This window comes from Bos grunniens, chromosome 12, assembly GCF_055505025.1.
Source record: "Bos grunniens cultivar Pamir isolate PY7600 chromosome 12, Bosgru_T2T1.0, whole genome shotgun sequence".
In the NCBI taxonomy this organism is placed as follows: Eukaryota; Metazoa; Chordata; class Mammalia; order Artiodactyla; family Bovidae; genus Bos; species Bos grunniens.
Window position 1 is genome coordinate 28,588,445 of NC_141176.1, and position 15,762 is coordinate 28,604,206.

Below are 15,762 nucleotides of genomic sequence, written 5' to 3' on the forward strand. Positions count from 1 at the left end.
AAACTGGTAACACTGGCTGCCTCTGAGAAAAGAAACTGGGTAGCTGGGGAAATGGGGTTGAGATAAAGGTGTAGGTATTCTCCTATACTGAACACCAAGCATTCTAGGCTTGAAAAAACAACACAAAACTGTTCTTTTCCAACACATTGTGGCAATATGAAAAGCTTCACTTAATCAAAAGTAATGACAGTACTTCTTGCTGTTCTCAATGACTCCCTCAATACCTCCATTGCACATCTAAGTGATAACTTGTTTACATGAGAAACAGATAACTGATAGTGTACTTTTTTCCAATTCATTTATTATATTGTGACAATTTTCCACAATAAGATATTAAAATCATTTCTGAAAAACCAAAATTAATGATCAGTCTCTGGATTAATCAGAGAAGGCAATGGCAACCCACTCCAGAACTCTTGCCTGGAAAAATCCCATGGACAGAGGAGCCTGGTGGGCTGCAGTCCATGGGGTCGCTAAGAGTCGGACACGACTGAGTGACTTCGCTTTCACTTTTCACTTTCTTGCATTGGAGAAGGAAATGGCAACCCACTCCAGTGTTCTTGCCTGGAGAATCCCAGGGACGGGGGAGCCTGGTGGGCTGCCGTCTATGGGGTTGCACAGAGTCGGACACGACTGAAGCGACTTAGCAGCAGCAGCAGCTCTGGGTTAACAGTAATCTGATAAAGGTTAGATGTGTCTGTGAAACCTTTTCTCAGAAAGCCAGCCAATCTTCTATGTTATAGGAGAAGGATTACCAGGTAGGTTCTTGTAAAGATGAAGTTACAGATATTAAAATTAAAAGTAACCAATAAAGTCAAGCTATTATCAGCATTTTCCTCCTCCTCATCATTGGAGGGAACAAAAAGATTATTCAAGAAAAAAAAAAAGCTTTCTAGAAATCAACATGAGTCCACTGAAGTCATTCTCTTATTAAAAAATTAAATACTATAGAATATTACCTCCACCTCAATTTTTAATTATATTATGATTGAGTATCTATAGCAAAGATGCTGTTTAATAGATACAGAAAACTTTTTTTCCTCCTTTACTCCGCCTTTAATATAAATCATGAAAATATGACAAAATTAGCATAAATACTTCTAAAATAGACAGCAAGTCTGTGTATTTATGGTGGGTTAGTTTCAGCATAATTTCCAAATTGTTTTGACTTCATTCAAGGCTCCTAGACTATAACTACAAGATTTTTATAAATTTTCTGTTTAGCTTCTATTTGCAGTAAGAAGGCTAAAACTAGATTATAATAGCTTATAGTGAAATTGCCATACTTAGAAAGGGTACTGGTAATTCAAAGTACAGAAAAAATAAAATACATGCTGAAAAGACAGTCAGTAGGTATTTGGTCCTGTCCCAATACACCCAATAAGACATTTGGTCTACACACAAAGGTCCTTGATATTTGTTCATATTTGGTCCTGCCCAAAACATTCCAAGAGACATTTGGACCACACCAAAAGGTCCTTGATACTTGTTCCTGTCCAAAATATCTGGCATGGACCTAAACTGCAGTGGGTGTTTTGGAGAGCACCAACTATCAAGGATCTTTGGGTGTGGATCACATGACCTGCAAAGGAAAAGGCACATTTTAATCTAATATGAAATTAGGTCAGTCATTAAAGTACAAATTTATTTAACTTTAATTATAAATTATTATTCATGTATAAAACCCCACACACTTCAGTAGTATTTCATATATAGAAATCTAACTTCCAAAATCTGTAAACTGATAGAATAATCACCTATTACCTACTATATGAGTAACTATGATTTTATATGTAATTACTTATGAATGAAAAAAGTTTCCTAATACTAAATGTATAAAGTGACTTCAAAACTATTATACAACTGCTTGATTTCTAAAGAGCTAGCATTAAAAAGCTGAATCATCAGATATTTTCAAATTTTAACCAATCATTAATATTGATTATACTGATTCAAATTTGGAAAATTACAAAATGATACATCTCCAAACATGAACATTCTGTAAACTCATTCATATTTTTTTAACAATAACATGAAACAAAAAAATTTTTCTCTTTTTACCTCAAATATCTGTGCAAACTGGGTTTCTTTACTAGAAAATATTGCATGGATACAATGAATAGCGTATTTGGCTTGACGGGGGGGTCCTTTTTTAGACTTGTGATGTAAAACAGGAAGCAAAGCTCTAAAAAAAAAAAAAAATTACAGAAAAACAATAAACCAGAAAAATCATTATGACTTCCACTAGATACTTTAATGCTTGTATTTTTAAAGTAATGTTTCGTAAGAACAAAGAAACAAAAGTCATAGCATCTACTCACTCATTTTCAATCATCTATAATTTTGCTTTATAAACATCTATATTAAAATATAATACAAATACAAATAATTTTTCCTTTTTATTTATTAGTTATGAATACAAACAAGAATGGTAACCCATTTCTTCTTTTTAATGTCATTTCCATTAGCCTTTTCTATTTTATTATCATTGCTATTACTTTAGCTAAGCTTTTGCTACCTTACACCTAAGACCACCATAATGGGACTTAACTTGCTTCTTCTTTCTAAAGTCTCTTCCTCTTGCAGTTCATCTTTTAATCTATCCCCAAACAATCTATATGAAGGGAAATTTGATCATTTAACCAATACAAATTGAGTACTTGCTATAATGCCAGGCATTATTTAAAGTCCCAAATTGGTGCATTCATTCTACCAGCATATTAGGGATAAGACAAATGATAACACATTAAGTTAGCAAAACATCTGTTATGTTAAATTGTGGTAACTCCTATAAAGGGGGGGAGAAGAAGAAGAGGACAGCAATAGGGAACAGGCGTAAGTTTGTGACTGTGTTACAATTTTACATGTGATGCCTACAGAAGATCACTCTAGTAAAGCAACACTTGACCACAGTTATCAAAGAGGCAGGGAATGGGTCATCTAGCTACCTGGAAGAACACTGATGTATCATATCACTTCATTATATACAAACTTAAAGTCCTGAATAAGGCAGGCTCTCTTAGTTCAACTATTTTATATTTATTTCACAGTGGAATTAACTTCTGAATTCTCCTTGCCCAACTCACTGCTCCAGTTTAAAAAACAATCAGAGATAAATAATTCATAATAATAATAGCAGTTGCAGAAAAGATAACAATAAAATATAATAAAAAGACAAGTGACCAATTGAAGGGAAACGTCGTATTTCTGGTTACAGAGAAATGGTAAATATCCATAAAGTGTAAACACCTACAAACAGATAATGAAAATACCAATAGTATCACAGAAAAATGGGTTGGACATAACAGTAGAAAGCTCTTCAAAACCACCAAAAGTTCTTCAGTACCACCAAACCAGTTTTACAACAAACGTTAAAGGGACTTATATAGTCAAGAAATACAAGAGAAGAAAAAGATCTACAAAACCAACCCCAAACAATTAAGAAAATGGCAATAAGAACATATGTATCAATAATTAAATGTAAATGGATTAAACGCTCCAACCAGGAGACACAGACTGGCTGAATGGACAAAAAATAAGACCCATATATATGCTGTCTACAAGATACCCACTTTAGACCTCAAGACACATATAGATTGAAAGTGAGAGAATAGAAAAACATATTCCATGCAAATGGGAAGCAAAAGAAAGCTGGAGTAGCAATCCTCATATCAGACAAAATAGACCTTAAAATAAAGAATTTTAGAAGAGATAAGGAAGGACACTACATAATGATCAAGGGATCAATCCAAGAGGAAGGCATAACAATTGTAAATATCTATGCACCCAACACAGGAGCACGTCAATACACAAAACAAACACTAACAGACATAAAAGGAGAAGTTGACAGTAACACAATAATAGCTGGAGACTTTAACACCCCACTCACACCAATGGACAGCTCATCAAGACAGAAAACTAATAAGGAAACACAAGTCTTATATGATACATTAGATGAGATAGATCTCATTGATATCTTCAGGACATTTCATTCAAACACAGAACACACCTTCTTCTCAAGTGCACATGGAACATTTTCCAGGATAGACCACATCTTGGGTCACAAATCAAAACTCAGTAAATTTAAGAAAACTGAAATCGTATCAAGCATCTTCTCCGATCACAACACTATGAGACTACATATCAATTACAAGGAAAAAAAACTGTAAGAAACATAAACACATGGAGATTAAACAACACATTTCTAAATAACCAACAGGCTATTGAAGAAATCAAAAGGGAAATGAAGAAATTTCTAGAAACAAATGACAATGAAAACACAACAATACAAAACCTGTGGGATGCTGCAAAAGCAATTCTAAGAGGGAAGTTTATAGCAATATAATTCTACCTCAAGAAACAAGAAAAACATCTAAATACACAACCTAATTTTACACTTAAAACAACTGGGAAAAAAAGAACAAAAAAACCCCCAAAATTAGTAGAAGGAAAGGAATCATAAAGATCAGAGCCGAAATAAATGAAAAAGAAATCAAAGAAACAATACTACAGATTAATAACACTAAAAGTTGGTTTTTGAGAAGATAAACAAAATTGACAAACCTTTCACCAGACTCAAGAAAAAAAGAGAAGAATCAAATCAACAAATCAACAAAATTAGAAATGAAAAACGAGCAGTTACAAGAAACCACGCAGAAATACCAAGGATGATAAGAGACTATTATGAACAACTATATGGCAATGGCAACCCACTCCAGTACTCTTGCCTGGAAAATTCCATGGACGGAGGACCCTGGTAGGCTGCAGTCCATGGGGTCCCTAAGAGTCGGACACGACTGAGCAACTTCACTTTCACTTTTCACTTTCATGTATTGGAGAAGGAAATGGCAACCCACTCCAGTGGTCTTGCCTGGAGAATCCCAGAGACAGGGGAGCCTGGTGGGCTGCCGTCTATGGGGTTGCACAGAGTCGGACACGACTGAAACGACTTAGCAGCAGCAGCAGCAGCACGGCAATAAAATGGATAAACTGAAAGAAATAGATTCTTAGAAAAGATCAATCTTCCAAGACTGAACCAGGAGGAAATCAAAATTATGAACTACCCAACCACAAACACTGAAATTGAAGCTGTGATCAAAAATCTCCCAAAAATCAAAAGCCCAGAACCAGATGGCTTCACAGGAGAATCTATCAAACATTTAGAGAAGAGCTAATACTTGCCTTCTAAAACTCTTTCAAAAAATTTAGAGGAAGGAACACTTTCATACTCATTCTACAAAGCAACCATCACCCCGATACCAAAACCAGACAAAGACAACACACATAAAAAAATCTACAGGCCAATATCACTGATGAACTTACATGCAAAAATCTTCAACAAAATTTTAGCAAACAGAATTCAGCAACACATCAAAAAGCTCATACACCATGATCAAGTTGGTTTTATGCCAGGAATGCAATGGTTCTTCAATATATGCAAATCAATCAATGTGATACACCATATTAAGGAATTAAACGATAAAAATCATATGATAATCTCAATACATGCAGAAAAAGCCTTTGACAAAATTCAGCACCCATTTATGATTAAAACTCTTCAAAAAATGGACATAGAAGGAACCTACCTCAACATAGTAAAGGCCATGTATGATTAGCCTACAGCCAACATTATTCTCAATGGTGAAAAACTGAAAGCATTCCCCCTAACATCGGGAACAAGACAAGAGTGCCCACTTCCACTTTCACCACTATTATTCAACATAGTTCTGGAAGTCCTAGCTACAGCAATCAGAGAAGAAAAAGAAATAAAAAGAATCCACATTGGAAAAGAAGTAAACCTCTCACTGTTTGCAGATGACATAATACAAAGAAAACCCTAAAGATAATATCAGAAAAGTACTAGAGCAAATCAGTGAATTTAGCAAAATTGTAGGATACAAAATTAATACACAGAAATCACTTGAATTTCTACATACTAACAATGAAAAATCAGAAAGAGAATTTAAGGAATCAATCCCATTCACCATTGCAACAAAAGAACTAAATATCTAGGAATAAACTATCTAAGGGGACAGAAGAACTGTACAAAGAAAACTGTAAGACGCTAGTGAAAGAAATCAAAGATGACATAAACAGATCGAGAGATATTCCATGCTTCTGAGTAGAAAGAATCAATATTGTGAAAATGACTATACTACCAAATGCAATCTACAGATTCAATGTGATCCCTATCAAATTACCAATGGCAGTTTTCACAGAACTGGAACAAAAAATTTCACAATTCATATGGAAACACAAAAGACCCAAATAGCCAGAGCAGTCTTGCAAAAGAAGAATGGAGCAGGAGGAATCAACTTTCCTGACTTCAGATTATACTACAAAGCTACAGTCATCAAGACAGTATGGTACTGGCATACAGACAGAAATATAGACCAATGGAACAAGACAGAAAGCCCAGAAATAAACTCACGCACCTATGGGTACCTTATTTTTGACAAAGGAGGCAAGACTATACATTGGGGCAAAGACAGTCCCTTCAATAAATGGTGCTGGGAAAACTGGACAGCTACAGGTAAAAGAATGAAATCAGAACACTTCCTAACACCATACACAAAGATAAACTCAAAATGGATGGAAGACCTAAACCTAAGACCAGAAACTATAAACTCTTAGAGGGAAACATAGGCAGAACACTCGATGACATAAATCAAAGCAAGATCCTCTATGACCCACCTCCTAGAGTAACGGAAATAAAAACAAAAGCAAACAAGTGGGACCTGATTAAATTTAAAAGCTTTTCCACAGCAAAGAAAACTATAAGCAAAGTGAAAAGATAAGCCTCAGAATGGGAGAAAATAATAGCAAATGAAACAATTGACCAAGGGTTAATTTCCAAAATATACAAGCAGCTCATACAACTCTGTCAGAAAAACAAACAACCCAATCAAAAAGTGGGAGAAAGACCTAAACATACATTTCTCCAAAGAAGACAAACAGATGGTTAACAAACACATGAAAAGGTGCTCAACATCGCTCATTATTAGAGAAATGCAAATCAAAACTACAATGATATGTCACCTCACACTGGTCAGAATGGCCATCATCAAAAAGTCTACAAACAATAAATGCTGGAGAGGGTGTGAAGAAAAGCAAACACTCTTGCACTGTTGGTGGGAATGTAAATTGACAGTCACCATGGAAGATGGTATGCAGACTGCTTAAAAAACTAGAAATAAAACCATCGTATTGCCCAGCAATCACACTTCTAGGCATATTAGCCTGAGGAAATGAAAACTGAAAAAGACACATGTATCCCATTGTTCATTGCAGCACTATTTGCAATAGCTAGAACATGGAAGCAACCTAGACTCCCATTGACAGATGAATGGATAAAGAAGTTGTGGTAAATATACACAATGGCATATTACTCAGCCATAAAAAGAAACACATTTGAGTCAGTTCTGATGATGTGGATGAACCTAGAGCTTATTACACAGAGTGAAGTGAGCCAGAAAAAGAAAGATAAACATTGTATTCTAACACATATGTACGGAATCTAGAAAAATGGCACTGAAGAATTTACTTACAGGGCAGCAATGGAGAAACAGACATAGAGAATAGACTAATGGACATGCGGAGAGGGGAGGAGAGGGTGAAATGTATGGAAAGAGTAACATAGAAACTTACATTACCATATGTAAAATAGATAGCCAACAGGAATTTGCTGTATGGCTCAGGAAAGTCAAGCAGAGGCTCTGTATCAACCTAGAGGGGTGGGATGGGGAGGGAGACGGGAGGAAGGTTCAAAAGGGAGATGATATATGTATATCTATGGCTGATTCATGTTGGGGTTCGACAGAAAACAACAAAATTCTGTAAACCAATTATCCTTCAATAATAAAATTAAAAAGAAAAAAAAGAACTGGTTACTAATACTTTTACTAATTCATTTTATATATATATAATCATCATAGATTTAAAAGTTTTTAAATAAAATCTTAGATTATTAAATAAAGAATCTCTGGCTCATTCAGAATATATGTAAAATCAAGTGTAGTCTACATTATTTTTTCTTTTTAAAACTGCTTGCCAGTTACTTATTCAGTGATTTAAGTTTTCCTGACTAATTTCTTTGTTAAATATTATACTCCTCACTACTAAAGGGATAGTACAGGGTTGTCAATTTCTCATACACTTGACTTTTAAATCTTCTGATTTTTTTACTCCTATATTTTCTGAATGATTATTAGTGGAATATAAAGAGAGCCTTTATATCGGAGAAGGCAATGGCACCCCACTCCAGTACTCTTGCCTGGAAAATCCCATGGACGGAGGAGCCTGGAAGGCTGCAGTCCATGGGGTCGCTAAGACTTGGACACGACCGAGCGACTTCACTTTCACTTTTCACTTTCATGCACTGGAGAAGGAAATGGCAACCCACTCCAGTGTTCTTGCCTGGAGAATCCCAGGGATGGGGGAGCCTGGTGGGCTGCCGTCTATGGGGTCACACAGAGTCAGACACAACTGAAGCGACTTAGCAGTAGCAGCAGCAAAGACAGCCTTGGATTTCTAGATACTCATATGGCCATCTTGTTTCTAGTAGTTCTGCAGCTGATTCTCTTGGATTTTTCTCTTAGAAATATGATAACTTTGCTTCCTCTTTTCCAACAAATGCACTTTTTAATTTTATTTTCTTATGTAATTATATTGGCTAATGCTTTCAAAACAATGTTAAATCATGGCAGAGTTAGTGTATTTTCTCATCCTGCTACTGATTTTACTGGGAATGCTTGTGTATTACCATATGGTGGTAGATATTGGTTTGAGATATTTGGAGAAGGAAACGGCAACCCACTTCAGTACTCTTGCCTGGAAAATTCCATGGACGGAGGAGCCTGGTAGGCTACAGTCCATGGGGCCGCTCAGACAAGACTGAGAGACTTCACTTTCACTGGTTTGAGAAGTATGAAGGCATTAAAATCCTGTTTTGTTGGGTTTAACTATAAGTAAACTGATTTTCCTTTTTATTAGAAGCCCTTTCAGCATCTGTCAAAAAGATCTATTGTGCAGCCTCTCCCTTTTACTCATTTATATAAATGAATTATAACATGAACATCGAGTTTTCTTCTAATAGTAACCCTTTTTGTATTCCTGGAATTAACCAACATTTGGCCATAGTGTATTCTTGCTTTACTATAGTAAATTCTCTTTTTGCATTCAATTTTCATCAATATCAAAAAAATTTGTATCAGTTTTCTTTTGGAGGGGTATCTTTTATCTGGTTTTAGCATTCCTACCAGTTACCTTGGCTTTATATCTAAATGCTTTCCTTTCCCCCTCATGCCTGGAACAATTAAAAAGATTTAGAATTTCTACATGGTTTTTATATATTTTTATATATATATATATTTGAAATACCCCCTTTAACATAACTTTTATTGGCCCTTATTATTATTAGAGGGTAATTTTCTGAAATTCTTTTATAATTATAGCCTATTAGGATTTTTCCCCCCTACCTTCTTCCTGAGCCAATTTATTTACATCACCCTTTAAAAATTCAGATTTTCAAATCTCTAAAACATAGATATAGCCACACCTAAAACTTGAATACTGAAATTAAAATGAGAAAAGACAATCAGATATGCAAATAAGAAAACAAAAAGTTTGATTTAAAGGCATAAGCAAAAGTGAATGCAAAGGGAAAAGGGCACACAACTTGGTAGAAAGAGTGACCTCACAATAAAAAGGGGATAACACATTTTCTAAATCCTTGAATTCTAAAGAAAATCCTTCATTTGCCCTTAGCACAACTTAGCTAATTAGGAAAAACTTTAGTTACATTCATTTTCTGATCAAAACTTCCTAACTGTTGAATCATTAACTGTGGAAATCTTACGTGGTTGAAAAGAAATGTCAGCCCCATTACTGTTCTTGCTGTGCAGGATTTACCCTTTTTTTTTTTTTTTCCTTGATGTTTATGAAATCACTTCCATAATCTCTGAAAATTCAGTAAATTTCATTAGGATATTGAGAGAGCTAATCCTGAGACAGGTTGATAAGGAGTCCAGGACTATCAGTGAGGAAGAGGTCCAGAGTCCTCGAGAAGGACAAAGGGTTCTAGGGCTCGAGAAGGAGAAAGGGTTCTAGGGCTTTCAATAAGAAGAACTGCTTTGTCTCACTCAATATAACAATGTATCTTGCCTGAGAATATGTTTGTCCTTCTTAACAGGAACCTTCTGACTTTTCTTGTTACCTTGAGATGTGTATGTTATGGGAGTGGGTCTCTTAAGACCTTTCTATTGTTAGTTCTAATCTTGCTAATTTAAGATATATGTTGTGGGAGTGGGTCTGGGAAAAGTATATGAGGCCTTGGTAAGACTATTGGGGGGGGGGCACTCTCTGTCCCCCTTCTGATGAGTATGTCAGAAGCTTTCTCTGTCCTTTTTCACTTTAATACAACTCTGCTGCACAGAAGCTCTTGAGTGATCAAGCCTGGTCCCTGGTACCAAAGTTAAATCTTCTTTGGAGATCACAAATCCGACACCATTCACAGTAAGCTATCAATACCTTCCTAAAACATGAGTACTCTTCATTTCCAGATTCATGTTTTCATTCATTATTATTATTATTCATTACTATTATTTTTAAAAATTTTCCACTTTCCATTATACTGTTGTCTTCTCCACAGAAACCAATCATGACTTTCCATCAACTGCAATTCCTTAACTGCATTTCTTTCTTTCCCCACTATACCCATGTTCTATGCAGTTTCCTTAAGTTCAACAGACACCTTCCTGATTATTTTCAATACTGTTTACTCTGCTCCTTGCTGTTTATAATAAATTTCATTCTATAACAGAAATATGTTCCTGCTCCTCTTTATCCTTAGTTCTGTCATTTCTCTTTTTATGCTATATTATTTTTGTTCCTTTTTCCGAGATGTCATTTGCTGCTTAATTTTCTTGGCAGCTTAGAAGATATGTCTAAAATTCTCTTTTATCCAACAAGAATTTCATTCTTCCTAGTGTTAATCACCTATCTTTTGAACACTAAAATATCCTCAAAGGATCCATGTTTGTCTATTTATCTGTATTCTGTTAATTCATCTTTAAATAAAAGAAATTCTCTTTGGCTCTGCCATTTAAACAAAAATGTAGATGGTGTCTTCCTGATGACTGAACATTGGACACTTCTTTCAAAAAATTAACAGCAGAACTCCCACCTGAAACTACACTTGCTTAATCAAGTGGATAAGTAGCATGGAGAAGGAAGGCGGGAATAAAGGTAGTGAGTCCTTTATTTCTGTTTAATTTCTCCTCCAAGTCTGCTTAAGCTCCTCCAATTGAGAACCAGCTTCACTTGGACTATGACTGTATCCTATGCTAGAGGGGACCGTCAGTGTTGGCACATCTAACTATTCTCGAGTGAGCCAGATTCCTGAGAGACTTACTGAGACAGAATGGAACCCATAATTCACCATCATTTTAGTTTAGTAGATCAGCACTTACTTTTTTCTTTTCCTGTAAAGTCGGTAATAAGACATTTGATTCACAACTCTAAGCCTTACCTCACCCAAAAGCTTTACCCCTATTAAAACCAGAGAAAAAAGGTACGACCACAAAGTTTTTCCTTTAGTTCTGCTACAGAAAAATAAGGTTCCCCGACTGCATCACCGATACAATGGACATGAACCTGGGCAGGTTTTGGGAGGTGGTAAGGGACAAGTCATAGCAAACACCCTCTTCCAACAACACAAGAGAAGACCCTACACATGGACATCACCAGATGGTCAAAACCAAAATCATATTGATTATACTCTTTGCAACCAAAGATGCAGAAGGTCAGTCAGCAAAAACAAGACCGGGAGCTGACTGTGGCTCAGATGATGAACTTCTTATTGCCAAATTCAGACTTAAACTGAAGAAAGTAGGAAAATCACTAGACCTCTCAGGTATGACCTAAATCAAACCCCTTATTATTGTACAATGGAAGTGAGAAATAGATTTAAGGGACTAGAACTGATCGACAGAATGCCTGATGAACTATGGATGGAGGTTTGTGACAATGTACAGGAGACAGGGAACAAGACCCTCCCCAAGAAAAAGAAATGCAAAAAAGCAAAATGGCTGTCTGAGAACCCTTACAAATAGCTCTGAAAAGAAAAGAAGCCAAAAGCAAAGGAGAAAAGGAAAGATATACCCATTTGAATGCAGAGTTCCAGAGAATAGCAAGGAGAGATAAGAAAGCCATCCTCAGTGATCAGTGCAAAGTAATAGAGGAAAACAACAGAATGGGAAAGACTAGAGATCTCTTCAAGAAAATTAGAGATACCAAGGGAACATTTCACGCAAAGATGGGCTCGATAAAGGACAGAAATGGTATGGACCTAACAGAAGCAGAAGATATTAAGAAGGGGTGGCAAGAATACACAGAAGAACTGTACAAAAAAGATCTTCACGACCCAGATAATCACGATGGTGCGATCACTCATCTAGAGCCAACATCCTGGAATGTGAAGTCAAGTGGGCCTTAGAAAGCATCACTATGAACAAAGCTAGTGGAGGTGATGGAATTCCAGTTGAGCTATTCCAAATCCTGAAAGATGATGCTGTGAAAGTGCTGCACTGAATATGCCAGCAAATTTGGAAAACTCAGCAGTGGCCACAGGACTGGAAAAGGTCAGTTTTCATTCCAATCCCAAAGAAAGGCAATGCCAAAGAATGCTCAAACTACCGCACAACTGCACTCATCTCACACGCTAGTAAAGTAATGCTCAAAATTCTCCAAGCCAGGCTTCAGCAATATGTGAACCGTGAACTTCCTGATGTTCAAGCTGGTTTTAGAAAAGGCAGAGGAACCAGAGATCAAATTGCCAACATCCGCTGGATCATGGAAAAAGCAAGAGAGTTCCAGAAAAACATCTATTTCTGCTTTATTGACTATGCCAAAGCCTTTGACTGTGTGGATCACAATAAACTGTGAGAAATTCTGAAAGAGATGGGAATACCAGACCACCTGACCTGCCTCTTGAGAAATCTGTATGCAGGTCAGGAAGCAACAGTTAGAACTGGACATGGAAGAACAGACTGGTTCCAAATAGGAAAAGGAGTACATCAAGCCTGTATATTGTTACCCTGCTTATTTAACTTATATGCAGAGTACATCATGAGAAACACTGGACTGGAAGAAACACAAGCTGGAATCAAGATTGCCGGGAGAAATATCAATAACCTCAGATATGCAGATGACACCACCCTTATGGCAGAAAGTGAAGAGGAACTCAAAAGCCTCTTGATGAAAGTGAAAGTGGAGAGTGAAAAAGTTGGCTTAAAGCTCAACATTCAGAAAACGAAGATCATGGCATCCAGTCCCATCACTTCATGGGCAATAGATGGGGAAACAGTGGAAACAGTGTCAGACTTTATTTTTCTGGGTTCCAAAATCACTGCAGATGGTGACTGCAGCCATGAGATTAAAAGACGCTTACTCCTTGGAAGGAAGGTTATGACCAACCTAGATAGCATATTCAAAAGCAGAGACATTACTTTGCCAACAAAGGTCCGTCTAGTCAAGGCTATGGTTTTTCCTGTGGTCATGTATGGATGTGAGAGTTGGACTGTGAAAAAGGCTGAGCGCCGAAAAATTGATGCTTCTGAACTATGGTGTTGGAGAAGACTCTTGAGAGTCCCTTGGACTGCAAGGAGATCCAACCAGTCCATTTCGAAGGAGAACAGCCCTGGGATTTCTTAGGAAGGAATGATGCTAAAGCTGAAACTCCAGTGCTTTGGCCACCTCATGCGAAGAGTTGACTCATTGGAAAAGACTCTGATGCTGGGAGGGATTGGGGGCAGGAGGAGAAGGGGACGACAGAGGATGAGATGGCTGGATGGCATCACTGACTCGATGGACGTGAGTCTCAGTGAACTCCGGGAGTCGGACAGGGAGGCCTGGCGTGCTGCGATTCATGGGGTCGCAAAGAGTCGGACACGACTGAGCGACTGATCTGATCTGATAGTTTATACGTTTAGTGTGTGTGTATACATGTATCTCCAAACTCTGATCTCTGATCTGTACTGGAAAGTCACAGTTCCATTACAAGGAAAATTCACGTTCTCCAGGCTCCCTTAAAAATTAAGAAGCCAGTTACAAAAAATAGTTTCTTGCCTTTGCCAAAATATACTGTTACAATATTCTGGGTGTTTCAATTATCATTTAAATAATGCTCTTTTCCTATGTATCAATAGTTTCTAGAACTGATTAAGCTCATGTGAATAGAAAGGGATAACAAAACCTATACCTGAGCCTCTAAAATGCTAGCTTTGTCCAAGTCTCTCTCTGAAGAAAAGAGCCATAGTCAACTTCAACATGAAGAAACACAGTACCCCAACCACTACTAACTAGACCAGAAGCAATGAGCTACAGGTGAAACCAGTCACCAGTGACTAGGGCAGTATCAGGACCAACTACCAGCTATGCTCCCCAGGAACAGGATGGAGAGATGAACACACAGAAGCAAGGAGGGATTCATAAGGAATGAAGATGTATTCCTTCTGAGCTATTATAGAATCCTGAACCATAATCAACCACTATTAGAGATCTCCAGGATAACAGCATAATTTCCAAATTTTGGAAATACTAAAACACACAAACACACACAGAAAATATATTGCTGTTAGGATGATTATTCCATGCTTCTCTGCTTCCCTGTGTCAAGTAAAACAATACTTCTGAAAATTTTCAATTCAATACTCATAATAAGAAGAAAGTAAAGTGCTATGGACAATCCTGCTGAAATTCCTCTGGAGTTTCTCACTGGACCTTAAATTCGCATTGTTTACCCTATGGCATAATATGCCAAGGAACTCTTTTGCTATAAAAAACTGTTTTCATTAAAATCTTCAAACAAAATTGATGCTTCAAAAGGAAATGCCATGGTCATCTTACATTTTTATGAATCTTCTAAAATACCAATCAATGCCTTCTCCAAGGAAATAAAGACTCTAAATAGTTTAGACTTAAGATAAAACTCAGACATTATTTCCTCAAAACTTAAAATTGACTCCAACTATTATGTAAATCAAGAAACAGCAAGTTATTTTTTATTTTCTAGAATATTTATCAGAAAAAAACTCAACTCACGATCTGATGTGTGGGAAATCCTCTTCAATTTTGCCTCCTGTGTTTTTGAAAATTTGAAGTGCAGCTTCTGCTACTTTTTCATCATCCATTTTCAGACAAGCCAGGAGAGACTCAAATGTTTCAGCAGAATGAAATGAGATTGGATGTGTAAATGAGAGTACCTAAAAAATGATCATAAAAATGATCTATAAATCCTTTTCATCTTTATAAATCCAAAATGTTACACACTAGAAATGTTACAAATCAAAGTAAAAACACAAGTAATTATGCTAAAAATAAAAGAGAGCACTGTAAGTAAAATTTAAGACTTACTCAAATATATAACAGAAACATTCTTGTGTAGGAAGACTGTACAATCTAAAGAAAGAACTATCTTCAAAATTAAACAACACACTAACATAATTCTCAAAATAATCTGGATTTGGTTAATGTTTGGGGAGGAGGGGTGGAAGAAACTCAAGGTAGGAGAAAAGGAAAATGAGAAGAGAATTTAACAAAATACCTCTATTATTCTAAATATAGGTCATTAGAAGAAGATAATAACATTTTTGGAAAAAAGTAATCTAAGGAAGAGGGTAAAATATCAAACAGTAAAAGAAATTATAAGGTTACAATAATCACACCAACATAGGACTAAAGAAAAAATAAAGCAATAAATAGACT

At 36.3% G+C, this 15,762-nt stretch overlaps 1 protein-coding gene across 8 annotated transcripts in view; it reads right to left on the minus strand.

The window, feature by feature from the left end:
* The window catches only part of PDS5B (PDS5 cohesin associated factor B), a 185,508-nt gene that overhangs the window by 50,146 nt on the left and 119,600 nt on the right, over window positions 1-15,762 (minus strand). For all 8 annotated transcript variants that reach the window (XM_086329422.1, XM_086329419.1, XM_086329418.1 and 5 more), the window contains exons 19-20: window positions 15,100-15,260; window positions 2,062-2,185 (exon numbers count right to left, since the gene is read on the minus strand). In XM_086329422.1, coding sequence (XP_086185548.1) covers window positions 2,062-2,185; window positions 15,100-15,260 — 285 coding nt within the window. The remainder of the gene's footprint in view (window positions 1-2,061; window positions 2,186-15,099; window positions 15,261-15,762) is intronic.